This window comes from Pithys albifrons, chromosome 2 (genome assembly GCF_047495875.1).
Source record: "Pithys albifrons albifrons isolate INPA30051 chromosome 2, PitAlb_v1, whole genome shotgun sequence".
NCBI classification, from domain to species: domain Eukaryota; kingdom Metazoa; phylum Chordata; class Aves; order Passeriformes; family Thamnophilidae; genus Pithys; species Pithys albifrons.
The window spans coordinates 33,417,864-33,437,921 of NC_092459.1; the positions used below are offsets into that span (position 1 = coordinate 33,417,864).

The following is a 20,058-nucleotide window of genomic DNA, read 5'->3' on the forward strand; positions in this document are numbered from 1 at the left end:
AGCTCCTGTCACACTCAAGAAAGTTGAATTTAGTCACTAGGACCTCGTATCTTGCTCTTCTGACACAAAGATCGAAGGTGACTCCTTCTCCCCAACAAAGCGTACTGGAGGGGAAAAACTTTATTTCATGGATTACTGACTTCAGGCAACAAGCTTCTATTTTTCACAAATTATTATCCTCACTAAAGCCCAGGCATAAGTTGGACCAAACCCCCACAAAACAGTCAGACTCTATTCCTGCAAGGATCCATTAAATACTGAAAAAAGTGCTGAGAAAGTGCATTAGTTTTCAACAAATTCACAGACATCCTGTGGATGGGGATATGTTAGTGAGGTAGATAATACCAGTAGCAAAGTTGTGCTCAATGTGTTTTTTAGAGGAGATTCTGAAGAACCAATATCAGACAGCACTGATTTCATCAGACTTGAAAAAACTGTGCAGGACACTAACAATTAGGTACTGAAAGCCAAAAAAAAAAAGAGTTTCAACAGTGTTTGAAGATTTATAGTGCCTATCTGATTCAGAGAGAGCTGAACCACAGGAAGACAAACACAGGGCTGAGATGTCCATTCTGGGAAAAACCAAATCCTTCCTTCTCCAGGCAGCAGCTGCCACTAACTGACCTTAGGAAACCAAAGACGAGGCCACAAATGATTCTGAGAAGCCTGCAATAACTTAAAGGGAAGAGATCTGCTGGCTCCTACAAATCTGTTCCTGAACACCACTGCCCTAATTGCAATTACCTACAAGCCACCCAGTTGCTTTTGAGGGGAAAATTCACATTGCTGCTGATTTTTCCTTCATAAAAAGTGTGAAATAGTTATGAACAGCCCTCCAAAAGCATGTGGCCTAGAATCTGCACATTGGACATTTGGCCTCAACATGCAGCTCCCCTAAATTTGCTATTCACAAATTTACTTTCTCATGAACAAGGCGAATTTTAAAGTTGAGAGAACAGAAACCTCTACATTGAACTCTATGAGATGCTCAAAACAGGCACACAGACCATTGATTTTCAAAGACATGTAGCTAAGAGACTAAAAGAACAGGAGTAATAAGAAGTCTGGTACTGGGTATACCTCTCCTTAAATGACATCATTTGGCTGTTGAAGGCTGGGTTTGAATCTGTGACTTATAGGTAGGATCGGATGAGTTTCAAGAATGGTTACCTTTTGAAAAATAAAAGGTAATGCTCAATAGAATTTAAGAACACATTTTAAAGTTAGAAAGTAATTATTTTGAAATAAATCCATCTGAGCAGTTAAAAACCATCATGTATCTTCAGAACTAAAAGGTTTATGATGTGCTTTTGATTACAACTTTTCCCTTCAATTATCAAAAATACAGGACACCTTTTTTCTCAGCCCACTCAATGTTTAGACCATACAAATTTGGCATTTTTAGCTACTTAGTAATTTTTATGACTTGTTCATTTCTAAATAATAAAAAAAAATCTTAAAAGCAGTTCCTCTAGGCATGCCTTTGGGAACAACAACCATCAGGTTGAGGCACTTCCACCCCACAGTGTCCAAGAGCCAGCTTGTTTCTTCCCCAGATGAAATTAAGCCTTCCTCTGACAAGGGTCAAATTGGCAAAGACCAAAAATGGCAAAACAGAGAAGTTAGAAGGTGCTCTCAATATCCCTTGGTATTCTACCAAACAATCTTCATAACCAGCAAGAAAAAAATCCCATCCTCTTGTTGGATGCCAAATTCTTTCTTCTATTTCATATTACACAGCTGTTCTTGCAGGGGAGGTGGAGGACAGAGCCTACACAACATAGCTTATTCCTAAAACCATCAATCTGGTCTCCTAAAAAGGAAAGCTGAGCTGGAGCACTGTGAGGTCATGTTTCCAGCCCTTGAAGACAGAAGTTGAAGCCACCTCAGCACCTTGCACTCATCAGAGGACTTCTCAGAGAGCCAAGAAAGCTGCACTTCAAGCCACTTTCTGGTGAAACACCATTAAGTTTATAACAAATGGGAATGCTGGGACACCAGAAAGATGGGATACCATCTTATCTTTATGACTGATGTACTGTTGCTAAGTTTGTTAACCAGCAAAAAGGGACTGCAATAAAGTATTACCAGTTGGGATACCTTTACAAACTCTATTAGTATAGCATCTCCTGTTTTAAGGAAAAGATATATAAATAAATTGAGTGAATGTCAGTAACATTTTGCATTGATTATTTGCATGGGATGTGAGTTAGCATTACCTGTATGTTATTATGAGGCTGATTCAGAACAAAGGTTATAATAGCAATATATAAAGGTTTAAATATGACATTTCTCTCAAATCATGATTTGCACAGCACTGCTCCAAAAAGGGTATTTAAAAGTAGCCCACACCAATTTTATTCAGCCTTTTTATTCTAAAAGGCATAATAACACAATTTATTAGATTACTGAAGCCACTATCCCTGCTGCTGGCAGTGGCTGTCATCACTCCTCGTCAGCAGCTTCCCTTATTCCTTCCTACTGAAAGGGGGGCACCATCAGCCTGAATAGCAGGTCTGTTTAACCGGAACTGCTCTGACTGATGGCATGACCTTAAATTTCACCCTGAATACTGACTCAAGTTTTTTAAAAGAATCAAAATGCAATTCTCATCCATCTGCCAAAGTCTAACCACTTTACAGAGACATTATAAAGCAGAAACAGAATTTTGCTGCTTTTCTTAGTGTCATTGCTATAGGAAGGAGAGAACTGACTTGGTGCTCTCCTGCAGAGCACAGATTACATCCCGTGTGTGCAGAGTAGTGTAGACATTATTCATGGATAGGATTTTGAAAACCCATCCTACTTTCCAAAATTTCTAGAAGAATAACCAAAGCAAATTTAACTAAGGATATTTTTCTAAAGCAGTGTCAGCTGCTGTGACAGCAAACATTTCATTATAGTTTTCTAGGAAGGTGAGTCTTGTAAAAATACAACAGATGTGAAATTTCAGGGTACACCATTCTATACCAAGTTTCCTGCACAAGATTCTTTACCTTACTACTGTAAACTGCACAACTGAGGATGAATATGTCAGAAGAAATCCATGGCCTTTTGGTGTTGGCATACTATAAATGCTTTGGAGCGCAGGGTATTATTTCAGCAGAAAATGAGGAAAAAAAAGCCCCAAAACATAAGTAATAAGAATTTTATTTATATAGGATGTAATTTAAATTAGCAAGAAATGGCTTATGGCACTGAAGCATTTGTCCATTATTTAGTTCAAAAAATAAAACCTGTAATCAGGTATTAGTGGTTCCTTTATGTAATTTTACATACCTTGTCTTAAAAAGCTAGCAAACAAGAAATGAGAAGAACTTTCTGCAGCACATCCTAAAATTGGAGGTATTTATTCTGGACTAAAAGATTAGGAAGTGGTAAAAGTAAAATACATATTTCCCAATACTCAGCATAACAGAAATCATATGTGAACATGGCCAGTCATCCAAATAGCACTTTACAGAGTGCCAGGGAAAAAAATCTATTCTCATCTCCTACACTTGCTGGGGAAAAAAATGAGTGAAGTTCGTATCAAAAAGGTGTAATCTCAGTTGCTATTGCTATAGGTAGTTCAAAAGGACCCTCTTTTAGGGGATGGGAGATTGTTCTCCCTGCCTTTGGCTTCCCAAAGGTCTGTGTGCACACTGTCCTGCAGCTGCACCAGGCAGCAAAGAGGGGAAAGACTCCCGGCAAGGGCAGTGTATCCTTTCTAAAACAGCAACTATTTGGCATATTTGGAAAGGGATACTGAGTCTCAGCAGCACAGGGTGGCTGTGACCAGGACATCATTTGGTGCAACTCCTTGTTCAAGCTGCTTTCAAATGGACTTCTTTTTAAACCCATAATGACTAAAAAATGAAACAAGAGGAAACTTGTACATACATGCACTTGTAACACACATGGAAAATTATGCAAAAGCTACAGTAGAGAAGTTACTTGAAAACATACTGATTTCAATGTAAATTTACCACTGAGAGAAGTGGTAGATGGAGAGCTGATATCCTGAATATACTGAAAGAAAAATACACTTTGCACAACCCTACAGCATATGTCTTAACAGCTTTTTAAAAAATTATTTTATTTTAAAAATCTCGATGTGCTTCATGTGAAAGCAAATGTCTCTTTATATTATGAAAAAAGTTTTTTTTTTTTTACAGTTTGCACATCATACCAGAATTTGAGATATACAATATCAATATATGAGCTATTACACATCATCCAACTTTGCATTTTTCAAATTCTTGGTCAGAGAATGAATTGGAAGGCCCATGCCCACCATCACAACAACAACCACTCACAAACCCTCTTTACAATTCAATTTCAAGAACTGGAATCTCTAAGTACCAAATGTACACTTCTTAATGTTTATGTTAAAAAATTAAATCTTAAAAAGGAGAACATTTGTGACAGAGAAATTCTGATTTCCAAGAATGGTGCCAATTTAAGGCTAAATTGGTCATAACATTACTTCCAGGTATAATTTTCCTATTTATTCCAATGGCAGTGTGGTGAACATTTAGGACATATTTTAATTCAAATCAGATGTGTAAAATTAAATAATAATCTTAAGGTATATGTGCTCTACGCTTTTATTTTAGGTCTCTTCATAAGATGTTGATACAATCAAACAGTACAGGCATTAAAAACTAATGACTTCTAAGGTCATGATGGATACCAAAATTAATTCCAATCCAGTGCAATCTCTCCAAGTAAATATTTTTGTTGGCATAAAATACAGGCTCTCTGTCCATAATGAGGGGAAGCATTGTGGAACAGAAAAATACTTTATATTGATTGGCTTACACTGCAGAAATTTGTCACTGTCAATTGAGACTTGAGACAACTTTGAAGTACAGGAGTAGGTAAAAAGATTAAAACAATTTAAATAATTGAAATAATTGGCCTGCATGGAGGCAGCAAGGCTAGAGAAATTTATGTCACTATTTGAAATGTACCCAGCAATGACTACAAACAGCTACCATATGATAAGCACCAGGAGACCCACATAAAACAAATGCACTGCTCCAAAGATGTGCAAATACGCTTTAAGCCACTGACTGTGCTTGAGTAGCAAAAACTCTTTCCAAAGACACATCCAAACTAAAATTGTGTGGAAAGGGAGCATTATGGCACCCTGCACTGCCCCAGCTGGGTTTGTGAAGGACAGGCAGGAATGGCCCAAGCCAATCCCACCTATAAGCAGGATTTCAGACACTGCAGTCCTGACCTTGTACCTGGGACTTCTTTAGCAGACCTTAAGAGACTTCCCCTGCAGCAGGGAAGGGAACTGGATAGTTTCTCTAAGGGATTTTCAAACCATCAATTCCAACCCCACCTCATTCTAGGGTAATCAAGCAGAAAACATCTTCAACCCTGATAAACAGCTTTGTTTGGCAACAGAGGCCCCAATTCTTCTGGCATTGGTCCATTCCCAGGCAGGGCGTGGAGAGAAAAAAAGCCACATATCTTATCTTCAAGAAAATCCCACACTTTTCTTAAGAATCCTCCTTCATAAATACACTAGAGATGAGCAAAGCTAGCAATCTGATCTAATTCAGGAATTTCTAAATCTTGTGAAGTTTGACAGTACAAAATTAATTAATATTTCCTCATATGGGAAATCATGATCTAACTCCCCTCAATTTTGGAAAATGTTAGTTAGCGAGCACCAGATAAAAGTATTTCTTTTAAACCTAAGGTTTTCACTGATTCTCTTTTCCAAAAATCACTTTATGTATTTCAGAGAGGGGCTAAAAAAAACCAACCATCCAGCTGATCTGTAGTCAGAATAAAACCAGATTAGAATCCAAGGAAAAAAGTGAATATTTTCTCTGTAATGAAATATTACTGCTTTTGTGTTTATAAAAATTATTTTGAAAATATAAATATGAAGAAATTATAATTGCAGAAGGAAGAAGTTCACGACCCATCCAAAAACAAAGATGCTTTCTAGAATGCTAAAATACGAAGAATTTTATATTCCAATACAGATTTATAGCAATTACTCAGAATCCTGTTCACCTTTTTTCCCAATTCCTTGAGTTCAGAGAGGGGATGTAGGGAAAGTTACAAAGCTTTTTCCAAAGTAAAGGATGTAACTGTACTGTAGCAGGGATGGAGACTGTTTCCAGAAATTCCTAAATATGGTAACCCTTCATTGTCAATCTTTAGTGCTTTTTTAAGATCAACACTTTGACAGACTTTTTTCAAATATTCAGCACTTGGGGTTTACATCCTGTAAATACCTGTGAGCTAAAGAGAAGGCAACTGCATTTGTCCAAGCTAGTACTGCAGATGGGTATGCAGCTTGCTATGTTTTCTTTATCTTCTATAGCATCTGTCAGGAAGTCAGGATCATACATTAGCTTTTTTAGATTTGATGTACTTAATGGTACTCATTTTATCACAAAGATAAATAGAAATCCTTCCTGCAGATATCCTAGTGATATCAGTGAAAAAATCCTCCTGAAAAAAGCCTTTCCATGAAACATATTAAACATTTCTTTTCATCTGAAAGTAGCTTTCTCTTGAAAAATATTAGGACTAGGAGAAACTGTCTGAAATATCAGGTAAGCACTATCTTTAGAAGACAAACGCAAATTAGATGTAGTGTTGTGTTTCTTTCTTTTATTGGCCTGACACTACTTGTCAGCTTCAATGCTCTAGGGGCAGAGAATACAACTTATGTACAGAGAAAACTACTCTTTCAAGCAGCATGGAAAGAATGCCATTTGGAATCTGAAAATCTCTAAGGATTGTTAAAGAAGTTAGCACCATCCATCCTCATTAAAGTTGTGAGGTCAAAGTTCCTTAGTGTTTATAAAATTGGAATAGAAAGAAGGATGAAAGATCACTGGCACTATATTTGGGCTGTTATTCTACTTCCATATTATAGGGGAAGATGACATCCTATACTGAAGGTAATTATGCAGATACGACATCTCCTTCCAAGGTGCATGGGAGAGAATGAGTTTGAAAATGCAGAGACACAAAAGACTTTGTCAGCTAAGCTTATCCACAGTTGGTACACTTCTGCTGAAAAGCTTCCTTTCCACTTCTTCGTAACAACATTCTAATTGAGTCTCTCTCTGATTTGGGCTAAGGACCTTCATCCTGCAAATAAGACCTAGATTCCAAGCACCATTCAAAACAACTTCTGAAAAACTCAAGCTCCTTATGGTTGGGTTCAAGTGTCACTGAAAACTGTGGGAAACGAAGACTACTAAAGTCCCATTTTTGATCCTGTCACTGCTGAAGACCTCCATCAACCCAAGGAAATATGAGGGAGTAAGAGGCAGCCAAGTGACCAGGGCCCTCCTTGGGTACCCCTCTGCAGCAGTTTTTCTGACTTCAGCCTCCTCACAAGGAAGGGACCCAGGGCACTTACTGCTTCAGAGAAAGTTATTTTCCAGTGCTCTTTTCCTGACTGGATATAAGGCAACCCAAGCAGTGGCATAGGCCATGTAGCCCTGCTTGTCTTTTTTCCTGGGAGGGAAGAGATGAGATCCCTGTCTAGATTGAGCATCGGGGAATCCCCCTCACTGACATTTCCCATCCCAGATATTTATCTTTTGCCAGCTGCACAAATGATTCAGATGGGAAAACATAGTCAGGGGGATTATTTCCCTCTAAAACTGAGTAAGACTGCAAGGAAAATTACATGACTATTTAACTGAGTTGTCGGTTTAAGAACTGAAATACAGTTTGACATTTATTAAGCCAGTTGCATGGAGGAACAGTGGAGCAGTTGTCACTGCAGCGACAAAAAACAACTGAAGGAAGTACACTCCAGGCTTGAGCTTCGACATTTGCTCAAAGAGCTGAAGTCAGTCATTTATATGATGGAAGCCATTCACATAGAGAATGAGATGTAAATGAGAGGGGAAAGCTCAAGTACAAACCACAGCTCACCAGAAACCCACGCTGAGGAAACCCTACTCAAGACGTTACCTCCTCATCTACAAATACCACAATAAAGTTGATAGATTTGTTTCCCCCTGGAAATTAGCACTTACTTTTCTGGCCTGTGAGCATATTAGTTATGAGGAAAGAGTATTACCTTGAATGTCATCATTGAAAGTGCAGTACTTGTTACGGTACTTATGCAGGAGGCGGAATGCATTAGCATTAGCAAAATCCTCAAACTGAATGAGGCAGTTCATGCCGTATCTAAAAGACAAAAAATTATGCATTACATTATAAAAATTTGAAGTTATACATGAAAAAGCTATTAACTTTTGCAGTAATATTTTGAATACAAGTGTAATATGATCCTTACATCTACTGATATGTTTCTGTTATATTTTCTATCTTCATGTTCATAAAGATTAACTAGAAGGCATAATTATACTACTAGTAATATTTACATAGTTCTAAGTTATGAACAAAAGATCAGTGGAGAAAGCCTTCATCTCTCTGTTGAAATCTCAACAGAAATCTTCACAGAGCAATTAGCTAATGAACAAAAAAAGTTGGCCCCGTAAGGAAGATAATAAAAAGGTAACACATTCAGAACATGGGTTTTATTTTACTGTCATTATGCAGATCAGAGCCATGTAATCACTCACAACATGATGCCTCCAATTATAAAAAAAGTATTGATCAAAGCCATAGTTAATCTAGGCAAACAATAAACGTGTGAGAACAACCTAAGGAAGGAAAGTCATAGCTGCAAATTTGAGTTGAGTTACACTTGGCTAACATACATAAACACTTTGGGTATATGCAAAAACAAGGCTATCTACATTTCTTACATCTCCTGTTTCTTAAATAATGTTCTAAAAATCAATGTTATCTTCCCCTTTAATGTTTTCTCACCCTTGTAGCTAATGGAACCATTCAAATTAGCATTTCCTCCTTTGAAATCTCCATATACTGCAATTTGCAAACACAGCCTGCAGTTGTATCAGCTGAACAATTTCTATCCTTTAGGGGATATGACTGTGTAAGTCAGTTCAACAGCATAGGAAAAGTAACTTGGTGAACCTCATGGTTACACTCTCAAAGTTAATGCCAATCACTAGTATACAATTTCTAGTATAGGTAGTTGCCTATGATGATTTCAACACGCACAAAGTATCATAAATACATCAAAAAATACAAAGAGAGGAACACAGGAGTATATATGTGGAAACATTCAAGGTCAGACTGGATGGAGCTCTGAGCAACCTGCTCTAGTTGAAGATGTCCCTGCTCACTGCAGGGCAGTTGGTCCAGATGGCCTTTAAGGGTCTCTTCCAACACAAACCAATCTATAACTGTGATTCTATTATTTTTTTAATAAGGAAACGACATATAAGTCTAGTGCCTGGAGTCTTTAAATACCTAATAAGTAAACAATTTCCCTGACATGTCATAAAGATTACTCCTAAAATGAAAGCTAATAGGAAGTTAAATTATATTAATACTACTACTATATAACAGAGTCATAGAATCAGAATGGTTTGGGTTAGAAGGGACCTTAGAGATCACGTAGTTCCAACTCCACTGCCAGGGGCACTTTTTGTCTAGATCAGGTTTCTCAGAGCATCATCCAGCCTGGCTTTGAACACTTCCAGAGATGGGGCACCCACGACTTCTCTGGGCAACCTATTCCAGTGCTTCACCACCCTCATAGTAAATAATTTTTCCTAATATCTAATCAAGAGCTTCTCTCTTTCAGATTGAAGCCATTCCCCCTTGTCTTGTCACTACATGCTCTTGTAAACATCCTCCAGTCCTTAGATAGTATTTTTATTAGTACTGTCTCTGGATTCCTTGCCTGCCATTCACATATGGCATTTTCAAATACTTTCTTAAAACAAAAGCAACCCCCCCCACAAAACCTCAAAAAACAATGAAGACATTTCTAGAAAAAACTATGTAAAGACTGAATTAAAGCTCACAGATATGGACAATAGGAAAAAAACCAAATATAACTTGAATACTGTCAATCTCATATGGGGGAAAAAAACTAAAACATGAAAATTTTAAAATATAGTTTGTCTACACAAATCTGGATCTGGAAATATCACATAAACATTATCCCACCCTGGAATAATATTACATGAAAAGACATTTTTTTAAAAATGTATTTCAAACTTAAATAAACCTAATGGCAATTTGCACAGACTAAGAAACCACTTGATTAAAACTAAAAAAATATTGCATTAAGGTGTTGCTATGAAATTACTACTACTAGTGTCTAACAGGGCAAGAAAGCAACAGCACACATCCTGATTGAGCTAAAGGAGGTGTTCATTATTGTCTAACACCACAAATCCATGAGAGACAGTCAAGCAATTCATGCTTCATCCAGAAAAGCAATACATACATGTACTGAGCAGTTCAGTATAAATAGCAATATACTGAACAGTTCAATATAAATACATTAATCAAGTTTTTCTTTAAATCATATATGTGTTTGGCAACCACACTAAGCAAAGCCATCAGTATGAAAAAAAAGGACAAAAAATTCTGTGACTAAATTAATTTCCATGGAAATCACGTATTTACAGCCACATTACAATTAGCCAAATCTGTAGGGATTCCACTGGCAGAAATGGTAATCCCTGTTGAAAATAAATACATCTTCAGGTTTTATGGAAAAACCTGGACTTTTTCATCAACATGACAGGCAACTGTTTAAAAGAGAATTTGGCAAGTCAGTAATCCAGTACTGTAAATTATAACTGGGTTCAAATAAGAAACTAGAGCTACTTTCAATAATTAATTTAAATTTCTAACCTGATTAAGTTTCTGCAATGAATTTCTGTGATGACATAAGGGTCCAGGAGCTGACAGTTTCATAATAATATGAAACTAATGAGATTAACACTCTGGAATCCTGGGTCTTGGTTATATGTGTTTCTTGGGTGTCATTAAGCTGGTCTGTTTCTTTATTTTACCATATATAATATTCCATTTTCTCATCTGCATTTGATTTTTCTCCATTTTCTTATCCATTACCTTTATAAGCACAGACCAAAACTTCCTGTGAGTTGCATTAAATAAGTGTCCCTGTAGAAAACACACATTCTATACTGTGCACACTATCCATACTAACTCTCTGAGTCAGATACCATGGCTGTTTAATTAAACCAGGAATGGGGGAAAGCAGGCAGTCTAACTCTGGGCCTCTGAGATTTTGGTATCATAGCAAAAAAATTTCTAAGCACCATTCTTCTTCTTTGAAAGTGCAGTACATGATATCCAGGTAAAAACGAGACTTCAGTACGGCCTATGATCAAAAGTACCTCATAAGAACATGTGAACATTGAGGTCTATGTTTTTGAAGAAGTTTATTCAAATCCAGGCAGTGGGTACTCAAGAGAGACAAGAAAATTACAGTGTTTCTCTGCTTGGAGTACTTTCATTCTCAAAATCACTAACAGATGAGACATACCAATGATGTAATACAAAATAGATAGTATCTGGCATTCCAGAAAATCCCCTTGGCAATAAGAGATTAGCTACAAAGGTGCCACACAGTTCTGGAAGCAGCAAACATACCAAAACAGCCATCAGTTCTTCTATGACTTCCACATCTTATTATCACAATGACTTTTGAGCAAAAATTGAGCCAAAACCTAAGACAACATTCACAGCCAACAGCTGAGATCCACTTCTTTCCTGTGTTACGGTGCAATATCCTTCCTACCCTTTCACACCTCAATGGACAGTTTTAGCTTGTGATTTCTCCACTATAAAGGCAAATTGTTCAAATCAACCCTAACAGAAGCAGAACAGGTCCGTTCTGTTTGCACTTTCATACTCTGCTGTCAATCCAAATTTTCAGTTTGGAAGTGCACCTCTCCATATGTGGGTATGGCAATCAACTGCTGGATGAGAAGGGAACCCAGCAATTTATTCCTTGCCCACGTGCAGTCAAATCCTGTTGTGCCTTCCAAACCACTCATATTTGAGCAACTGTGGGCCATTCCAGTTCTGTAATTCCTATGATCTTTGAAACATTATGGAACTGGAAATCAAAGCACATAGCTATACTAAAATGTGACCATCTTAACACCTATCGTCAGTATTTGATATAGAGACGGCACAGATTGACTTCACTGAGTATCTTCAGATGATTCAGTGAGATTGATGAGGCAGGTTCAGATAAAGTAACAGATTTGCTACAAACAAAATCATATTTAAACCACCATTGAATGGTTGTGTTTGACTATTCAAGGAAATATGTTAAAAGCCAGCAAATTCAGGCAGAACAGGATTACAAGCCAAAATTACAAGGAATTGCCATGACACAAAATGCTGTAACAGGTACTTCTCCATATTTTAAAAGTAGTTGACTACCTATTAAATATGATAAATAAGGGTGATAACCGGTGTACTGCTTATACTTAAACATCATATACTTTAGGACAATTCCATCTTCCTATGTGAAATCTGAAGGCATACACATTTACAATGTAACCTAAAAACATTTTAATTTGAATGTGTCACCTACAGTAGAATCACAGGAGCAGGCATTAGTGGACACTATGGTCGGTGACAATGCTGCATGTACAAATCACATACACATCACGCCTTATTGCTTGCTGAAAACTGAGACAACAGTAGTTACCAGTACTTTTGACCTAGGGACACTTAGAGGATAACTGGGGAACTGGAGGAATACATAACTAACATACATTTTCATACTGAAAGGTGGAAATAAATAGTAGAAAGAACCCATCCAGTGGGCACAAACTGTCTTAACCAGAACACCTGAAGAAATGATAGGATCCAATCCTACAGTACCAAAACTAAATTTAAAAACCCAAAAATCTCGGAGACATTCCTCCTCAGTGTGCAACTATAAGAAATCCCCTAATGAATTCCTAACTATTGTTGTGCTCTGAAAAACACTTCTGTGATAGCAGTATCTTTGTCTGAGTACTGGCTAGCACTGCTGGATTTTTGCAGGCAAGCCTTGTGTAGCTGTGAATTCCTCTCTTCTGCCTGTTTAAGATGTGTCACTGCAGTAGCTGATTAAACAAACATAAATTGTCCCTAGAAAGTGATAATCCACACCACTGTTCGCCCTTGTAAATCCCGTTTTGTCACCCACGCCTTTCTGTGTACTTGTATCTTAGATTCCTGCTCCAAGTCACACAGGCAGTCTGAATCAGGATCCAATGGGACAGAAGTTCAAAGTCATATTTCCTTTTCTTGCTATGAAGAGAAAATGTGGACAAGAGCAAGCATGCACCATCCAATTTGTCATCAAGTATGGAAAGCAAACGCTGGACAATGGATTAAAAAAACCATCTTAGTGAATAACGTGTGGTTGCCAGAAAACAATGTTTCCAATACTTCTCCCAATTTACAACATATTTTTGTGACAGTCTTAGCTTAGTTTATTCCATTTATAAATAAACTTATGTTCAGTTTTCTGTAACAACAATGTAAATCTTTCAAGTAATTCTACAGAGTATATCTTTATGTAACAGGCTGGAGAAAAATGTCCAAAACTCTTTGACCATCCCAAATACACAGTACCAGCATTTTGGCAACTTAATGCTCTTAAGTACTTCAAACAGGGAAAACCCACAAGAATCCTGGGAGAGCTATAAAAGTTTGGGCATCATTTTGAATTCAAACCATATGATCAGCAAAATCCATGCTTATTTCAACAGCTAAGAATTTTTTCTGGAAATATATTTAGATCATTTGTTCTTACTGCCAGCCATTGTTTTGGAAACCTTCCTAAAAGAATAAGTGGTTGGGTTTTAGGTTTTTGAGCTTCCAAAATCCTATTTGACTTTTTTTTTTTTTGGTTCATACATGCCTGAAAGTGAAAAACCCTTAGAAACCACCAGAAGTGGTTGCTGCCACCCATTCCTAGGAAGAAGCAAACCAGAGTGATAACAACATTGGTGTTCTCTCCCTTGCCTCATGCATCATGCAGCCACTCTGCCAGCCAGAACTATTTATAGTACATCAGGATGATGTGGAAATCATCTCCTCCCTCCCTGCTCCAAATGCTGTAATCTTGCTCATTACCATATATCCCACTGCTCAAAACAGGTTTAAAGCCTAAAGGCAATGTCACAAACTCCTCTTTGTGACAGGGCTTTCATGAAAGGATGCCTTCCCACCCCTCCTCCTGACAGCTCTTAGGACCTGGATGCCTTTTCCTCCTTCTCTGTCCCAAGCTATCTTTAACTTCATTTCACAAAACAACTAAACTGCTGCAATTAGGTCATACATCCATCCTAGCACCTCTTCCACTACAATTTTAACCCACTGGGTAAATTTAACACAGTTTGAACAAGGGGGATAGAGCTTTTCCACAATAATTGTTACATAAATGTTCTGCGGAAAAAGGTGGCCGAGATGAGATACCCTCCAGTAAGCACCCCAGCCTCTCTGAAGCAGATGTTACTACTCACGCTGCCTTTCTAACAGCCTGATGTGCTACAGCTGCACAGGACAAAAATCTGTCCAAGGTGCACTGAGCTCTAGCCAGTACTAAAATGCAAATACCTTCCCAGAAAAGGTATCATTAAATTACAAATAACTTTCTCTGTCCTGAATTCGACCAGCAACTCAGACAGGGCATTCTTCACAGGAAGAGATTTTCTAAAGGACTTAATAGAAACCTGTCAGCATCTCTACCTACCACATGAATGACTCTATGTAAACTTCTTTTTTCATTCCCCTGTAGGCATCCATTGGGGTTTTATTTTATCTACAGAAAGCATTTGCTTTCATAGGACTATTTTTCATAGCCATTTTCTGTTTCCAAACCAATCCTCGCCCCAGTGATCTCAGTACATATCCAAAGTAGGCACAGAGGTAGGGGAGATGGCAGCATTTAGCATCCACCATCAGCAGACCCTTGTTTCATTCACGTTCAGTTAAGGAAATACAATTCTACAAAACCTTTCCATGTTACTATTCCCTGGCACAACCACAGAGCTCAGTGTAGTCTACCTTCATACCAGTGCTTCTAACACTCTTCTGCTTGCATCTTTCCCTGTCCTGAGCAGATTTGGTATTCAGTTCCATGGCCTTTCTATCCCAGGAGTAATGAGGAGAACAGGCTGGAAATGAATCATAATTTTCTCCCTTTTTCCTCCCTGCCAACAGCACTGCTACATGTATGGACTTCACAAGCATTGGGAATAGCAAGGCTTAGGAAGGTCTTGAGGTTGGAGGCCCTAGAAGTTTTTGCTCATGAGCAGAGAAGCAAAATCAGATTCTCTGCCCACAGCAGGCACTATAGATATAAAGGGCTTCTCTTACAAAAAAAGGTAACTAAATCAAAAGCTTTTGTAGTATACTAACATAAACAATTACTACAAGTAAAAGATAGTCTGTATTTTTAACTTGTCACCAGCTTGGTTTCATCACACACTGCAGCAAGGACTACTTGCTCTTTAAACTGAAGTCTTAGAAGTCCATCCTACTGAAACAATAAGCAGAAAACAGTTCTAAACATATACTCTCTAAGTTTTTGTGCATTTTCAAAGTGCTGTTAAAGGATTAATACAGATGATCACCAGGGAACCTGAACTAGATTTGTTCTATTTCAATACCTGATTGAAGTAATTCTCAGATGCCTCAGGGCTCTAATATATAAAGGCTATGAATAATTAACTTTCAGTTACCATAATTGTAAAGTTTTAATTCTTCTTGTAGCAAGTCTATTTGTATTTTATTTTTGATTTTGATATTTATTCTAAAGTACAACACACAACCATGTTGTCAGGAACCAGGCTTGATCATAACTTGGACTCACTCTTCCAGTTCACATGTGTAGAGTCTTGTAATAGAATTAGTGAGGGTGCTAATAATGATGTATGAATGGAAATGTGTGCACTATTGGGAGCAGCAGCAAAACAAAGGTGAAAACAGTGGCACACATGGATAAGGAAGGACAAAACTGACTGCAGGAAAATTAAAAATGTCTCATTTACATGGTAAGGCCACAGCACAACCAACTCTGGGACCACAATCCTGCACCCTGACAACAGCAGAAGAGCAAAAATCACTGTCACAGCACATCAGGAATGCTGCTCCTTGTCCTGTGGGCACAGCAAGAAGTCATATTGCAATCTGAAGAAAGTCAGCACGAGGACACACAGACAAATGGACAGCAACACAAAAAAATTTATGGAGGATGAAGTAAGGAATACCTTGAGGCAAAAAGACCATGCCAGTATAGCTGTTGGAGCCTAAAGGCACAGAAGACAGTTTATCACCACTCATCACCAGAAGCCCAGAAGAAGCACTGAGGACTCGACAACCAGGGCCCTTTTCCCTTCAGTGTCACACATGAGCAATCCTGGTCAGACCACATGAACACATAGATGCTGATACTTTGAGTATGTAGGTATGACACTGAATAAGTAAAATCAACTTGTTTAAACACTTTTAACATAATCCACCTCTCCGTCCCCTAAAAACTTTACTGAGTGCTGTCAAACCAATTTCCTATGGTGGATTGTGTCAAGCTTCCTCCTCTCCACTGTGAAACAGTCCCCTCAGCAGGCAGGTGGCTGGATAGCACAGTACTGAGATATGCTATAATGCACATTATACAAATAAATTACACTTTTGAAATTCCACAAAGTCAGACGTGACCCAAACTCTCTTACACTCAGTTCTTGGCATACACAAGCACCAGGTCCAGCAGATTAGATCACTGCCATGAAAAACCACAACACATAAACTTCCACACACAGAGGTGTCTGGGCTTGCCTAACTCTCAGGTTATATCTGAAAAGGAAGAAAACTATATTGTAAATTTTTGTAGTTTTCCTCCTTAAAAAAAAATATTCCATGCAAACAAGTAAACAGCAAACTGAATTACTGCAATGCTCTCTCATGAATTTGTATTAGTTTACTTGTTACCTAATCCTGACTTCACCTAAGCCAAAAGTAAAACTCTGGGAGCCTGAAAATGTAATTCTACCTCTCTTAGCTATTCTACTGCTTTTTTCAGTGTTACCACTTAGCTGCTTTAACTGTGACTTAGACCAAAGAACAATCTCAAATTACCTTTAGTTTTACATTCACTTAAAAGAGATGAGTGCAGATTTGAAACAGATGATCCAAAGGTTTTTTTTTCTTTTCATCCTCTTCAATTCTTCTTTAGAGACTTGGCACTGTGACACTTTTGGCTGAGGAAGGGAAGGGTACTGAAGAAATGGATTGGTCAAGTGTTTGAGTAGGCTAAATCAGAAAAACAGAGAATCAAGAAAGAAATCTGTCTCAGATGGAAAGAGTAAGTAGCTTTATTCCTCACAAATCTTTAGCTGTAGCTAAAGGTGTGTGTCACTTTTTGCCATCCCAGAATATAGAGTAGTGTTTGTTAAGCCTTTCAAGCCTGCATTTTATTTTATTTTATTTTATTTTATTTTATTTTATTTTATTTTATTTTATTTTATTTTATTTTATTTTAATTAAATGGTTTTGCATTAAACCAAAAAGAAATACTTTTATAAAAAAAACCAAAAAGAGTATAAAATACACTACGCTGTCTGACAAGTCATTTTAGACAGCTTAAAATCACTTGAATCTAGTTTCAAATGGGTGTTTCCTGATTACTTTACAACTGCAACCTTTGAATCAGTGACTATTCCTGTCTGGCTTAGATTGTCAGGAATTTTACTTTGCCAAGAAAAACATCACAAAGCCACCGCTCTGAGGTTTGCCCTGGTACTGGAATGCACCTGAACACTTCACTAATCAGATTTTTAATGCTGTAAATTTTGCAAAAGTTATCAAAAAGAAGTAAGCACAGCAGCATTTGAACAATCACACAGGGCTGTCACAGGTGAAGTACTCTAGAGATTTTTTAGTATGAATACTGTTTTATATATATTGCTATTCATAATTACTGTGATTAGTGGAACCAACTATTCCAAGAAGCCTGGATTCCTTAAGCATGGACAAGTTCTCAGATTTCTGTATTAAAATGAGAGCTGCATGTAGAAAAGGTAAAGGTTTCATTTTGGCTGGACAAATTAGATTTGCATTCATTGTGTGTACTTTAAGGTGCCATTTTGCTTAAACAAGATGCATTTTATTTTCTTGAGAATGAACTTTCATATATTCACTGCCTAGAGACTAATTTTCCCCACCTATGGACAAGGGGGAAGCATCTGCATTACAGCAACAAAAATGAGAACTTTGGCTGATAATTTTACATCAGAAAGCTTCCCAATAATTTTGAAGTTGTATTTATTTAACTTAGTCTAATAGTATTTAAAAATATTACTTCCAAAAGGCTAATTTATTAAAATATTTACTTAAAGACATGAGATTCCAGCTCAGGTCAACAGGACCACTCCTTTGCTTTAACTTAAATGCCTGCTTTGATGCCTCGCTGAATCAGGCCTGAGTGATTTATAGCAAATTCAATGTCTTTTTGGAAAAGAAACTGTATCTTTTGCCAGAATCTAAAGATTGCTAAGTAGCCTTAGGAGGGTAAACCAAGATGACTGCACTTCCTTACACATTAGATGATATTTGTATGAGTTTATAGACATTTTCCATAAAATAAAAGAGGGAGTTGGATAGTGAAATTAGTAGAAAGCCTGGGGCAGCACATCTGCTCTTTCTGCCTGCTACTTAAACTACAATGAAACAGATGGAAATCTCAATTCCACCACTAACAGCCTTCACCTTGACAGTTAAAAGGCAAAGAAGTAACGAGCTTTCAGAAACCTCAAAGGGAGGTCATAACAGGAATACTTAAAGCAATTCTGATAGATGAAATACACTCCATAATATCTGTTCGATCGTTTATGAAAGAAACCTCTCCCTTTCCAAATTCCTGATGGTGTTTTTAAGGCATTAAATATCTTATGAACCTGCAACACAAATTATGCTTGAGAGAAAAGAAGCATATTGGAGGCTAGACTGAAGAAATGGAGAATGTACTATTTTCAAGGCATTATTTAGACAGTGTGCCGTCAACCAGGTGCTGTTTGACTTGAGGAACTGTGAATATTATGGTGGAATATCACAGAAACACAGAACGGCTGAGGCTGGCAGGCACTTCTGGAGATCACCTTACCCACCCACCCGCTCAAGCAGAGTCAGCTCAAACAAGCTGTGCAGGACCACATCCAGACAGCTCCTGGATATCTGCAGGGACAGAGACTCCACAACCTCTCTGGGCAACCTGCATCAGTCCTCTGTCACTCTGACAGTAAAATGGGGGTTTTGTGTTTTTTTTCTACAGATGAAACTTCTTTTTTTTAAGCACGTTTGTTCTCATTTTCTTTTGTCCTGTCACGGGGCACCACTTAAAAACATCTTGCCTCCTCCCAGGCACTCAGCAATAGGACAAGGAGGAACAGGCTCAAGCTCTGCCAGGGGAAATTTAAGTTGGATATCAGAAAAAAATTCTTTACAGAGAGACTAATCAGGCATTGGAATGGCCTGCCCAGAGAGGTGGTGGATTCACCATCCCTGGAGGTTTTTAAACTGAGATTGGAGGTGCTACTGAGTGCCATGATCTGGTAAATGGACTGGAGTTGGACCAAGGGTTGGACTTGATGATCTCGGAGGTCTTTTCCAATCCAATCGATTCCATGATTCTTTAAACCCTCCTAATATTTGTATACACCCTCTGAGCTGCTGCTTCACTGGACTAAACAGCCCCAGCTCTCAGGCTCTCCTTACAGGAGATCCTCCAGCATTAGCGGCCCTTCACTAGTCATGCTCCAGTCTCTCTCTCTGATACTGGTTACAGCACTCCAGGTGAATATGGATGAAAAAATCTATCTAACCATGTGATGTGTAGGGCACTGATTATTTGACATAATAATACAAAACCCAATTTCTTCTCCAATTAGTCAACACAAATTTTTCAGTGTAAGAAATAATTCATAAGTAAGCCATAAAAGTTAATGAAAATGACAATAGGATAGTATTTGGCCTTTAGTGCCAAATCCACTTCCATTTACATTAATGTCTTTAGAACTATATCTAGGTGATCCACACTGTTCTTATGAAGAAAGTAATTTACTGTACACAAAACCAGTAACTCTGTTATGCCTACACTTGATGCTGGTCTTTACTCAGCATTACTAGTTCAAGGAGGAGGGATGAAAGGGGTTT

General features: G+C 37.8%; 1 protein-coding gene across 1 annotated transcript in view; it reads right to left on the reverse strand.

Annotated features, from left to right (window-relative positions):
* Positions 1-20,058, reverse strand: part of ME1 (malic enzyme 1) — a 167,035-nt gene that overhangs the window by 32,068 nt on the left and 114,909 nt on the right. The window contains exon 7 of the mRNA XM_071548681.1: positions 8,060-8,169. Within this exon, the coding sequence (XP_071404782.1) occupies positions 8,060-8,169 (110 nt within the window). The remainder of the gene's footprint in view (positions 1-8,059; positions 8,170-20,058) is intronic.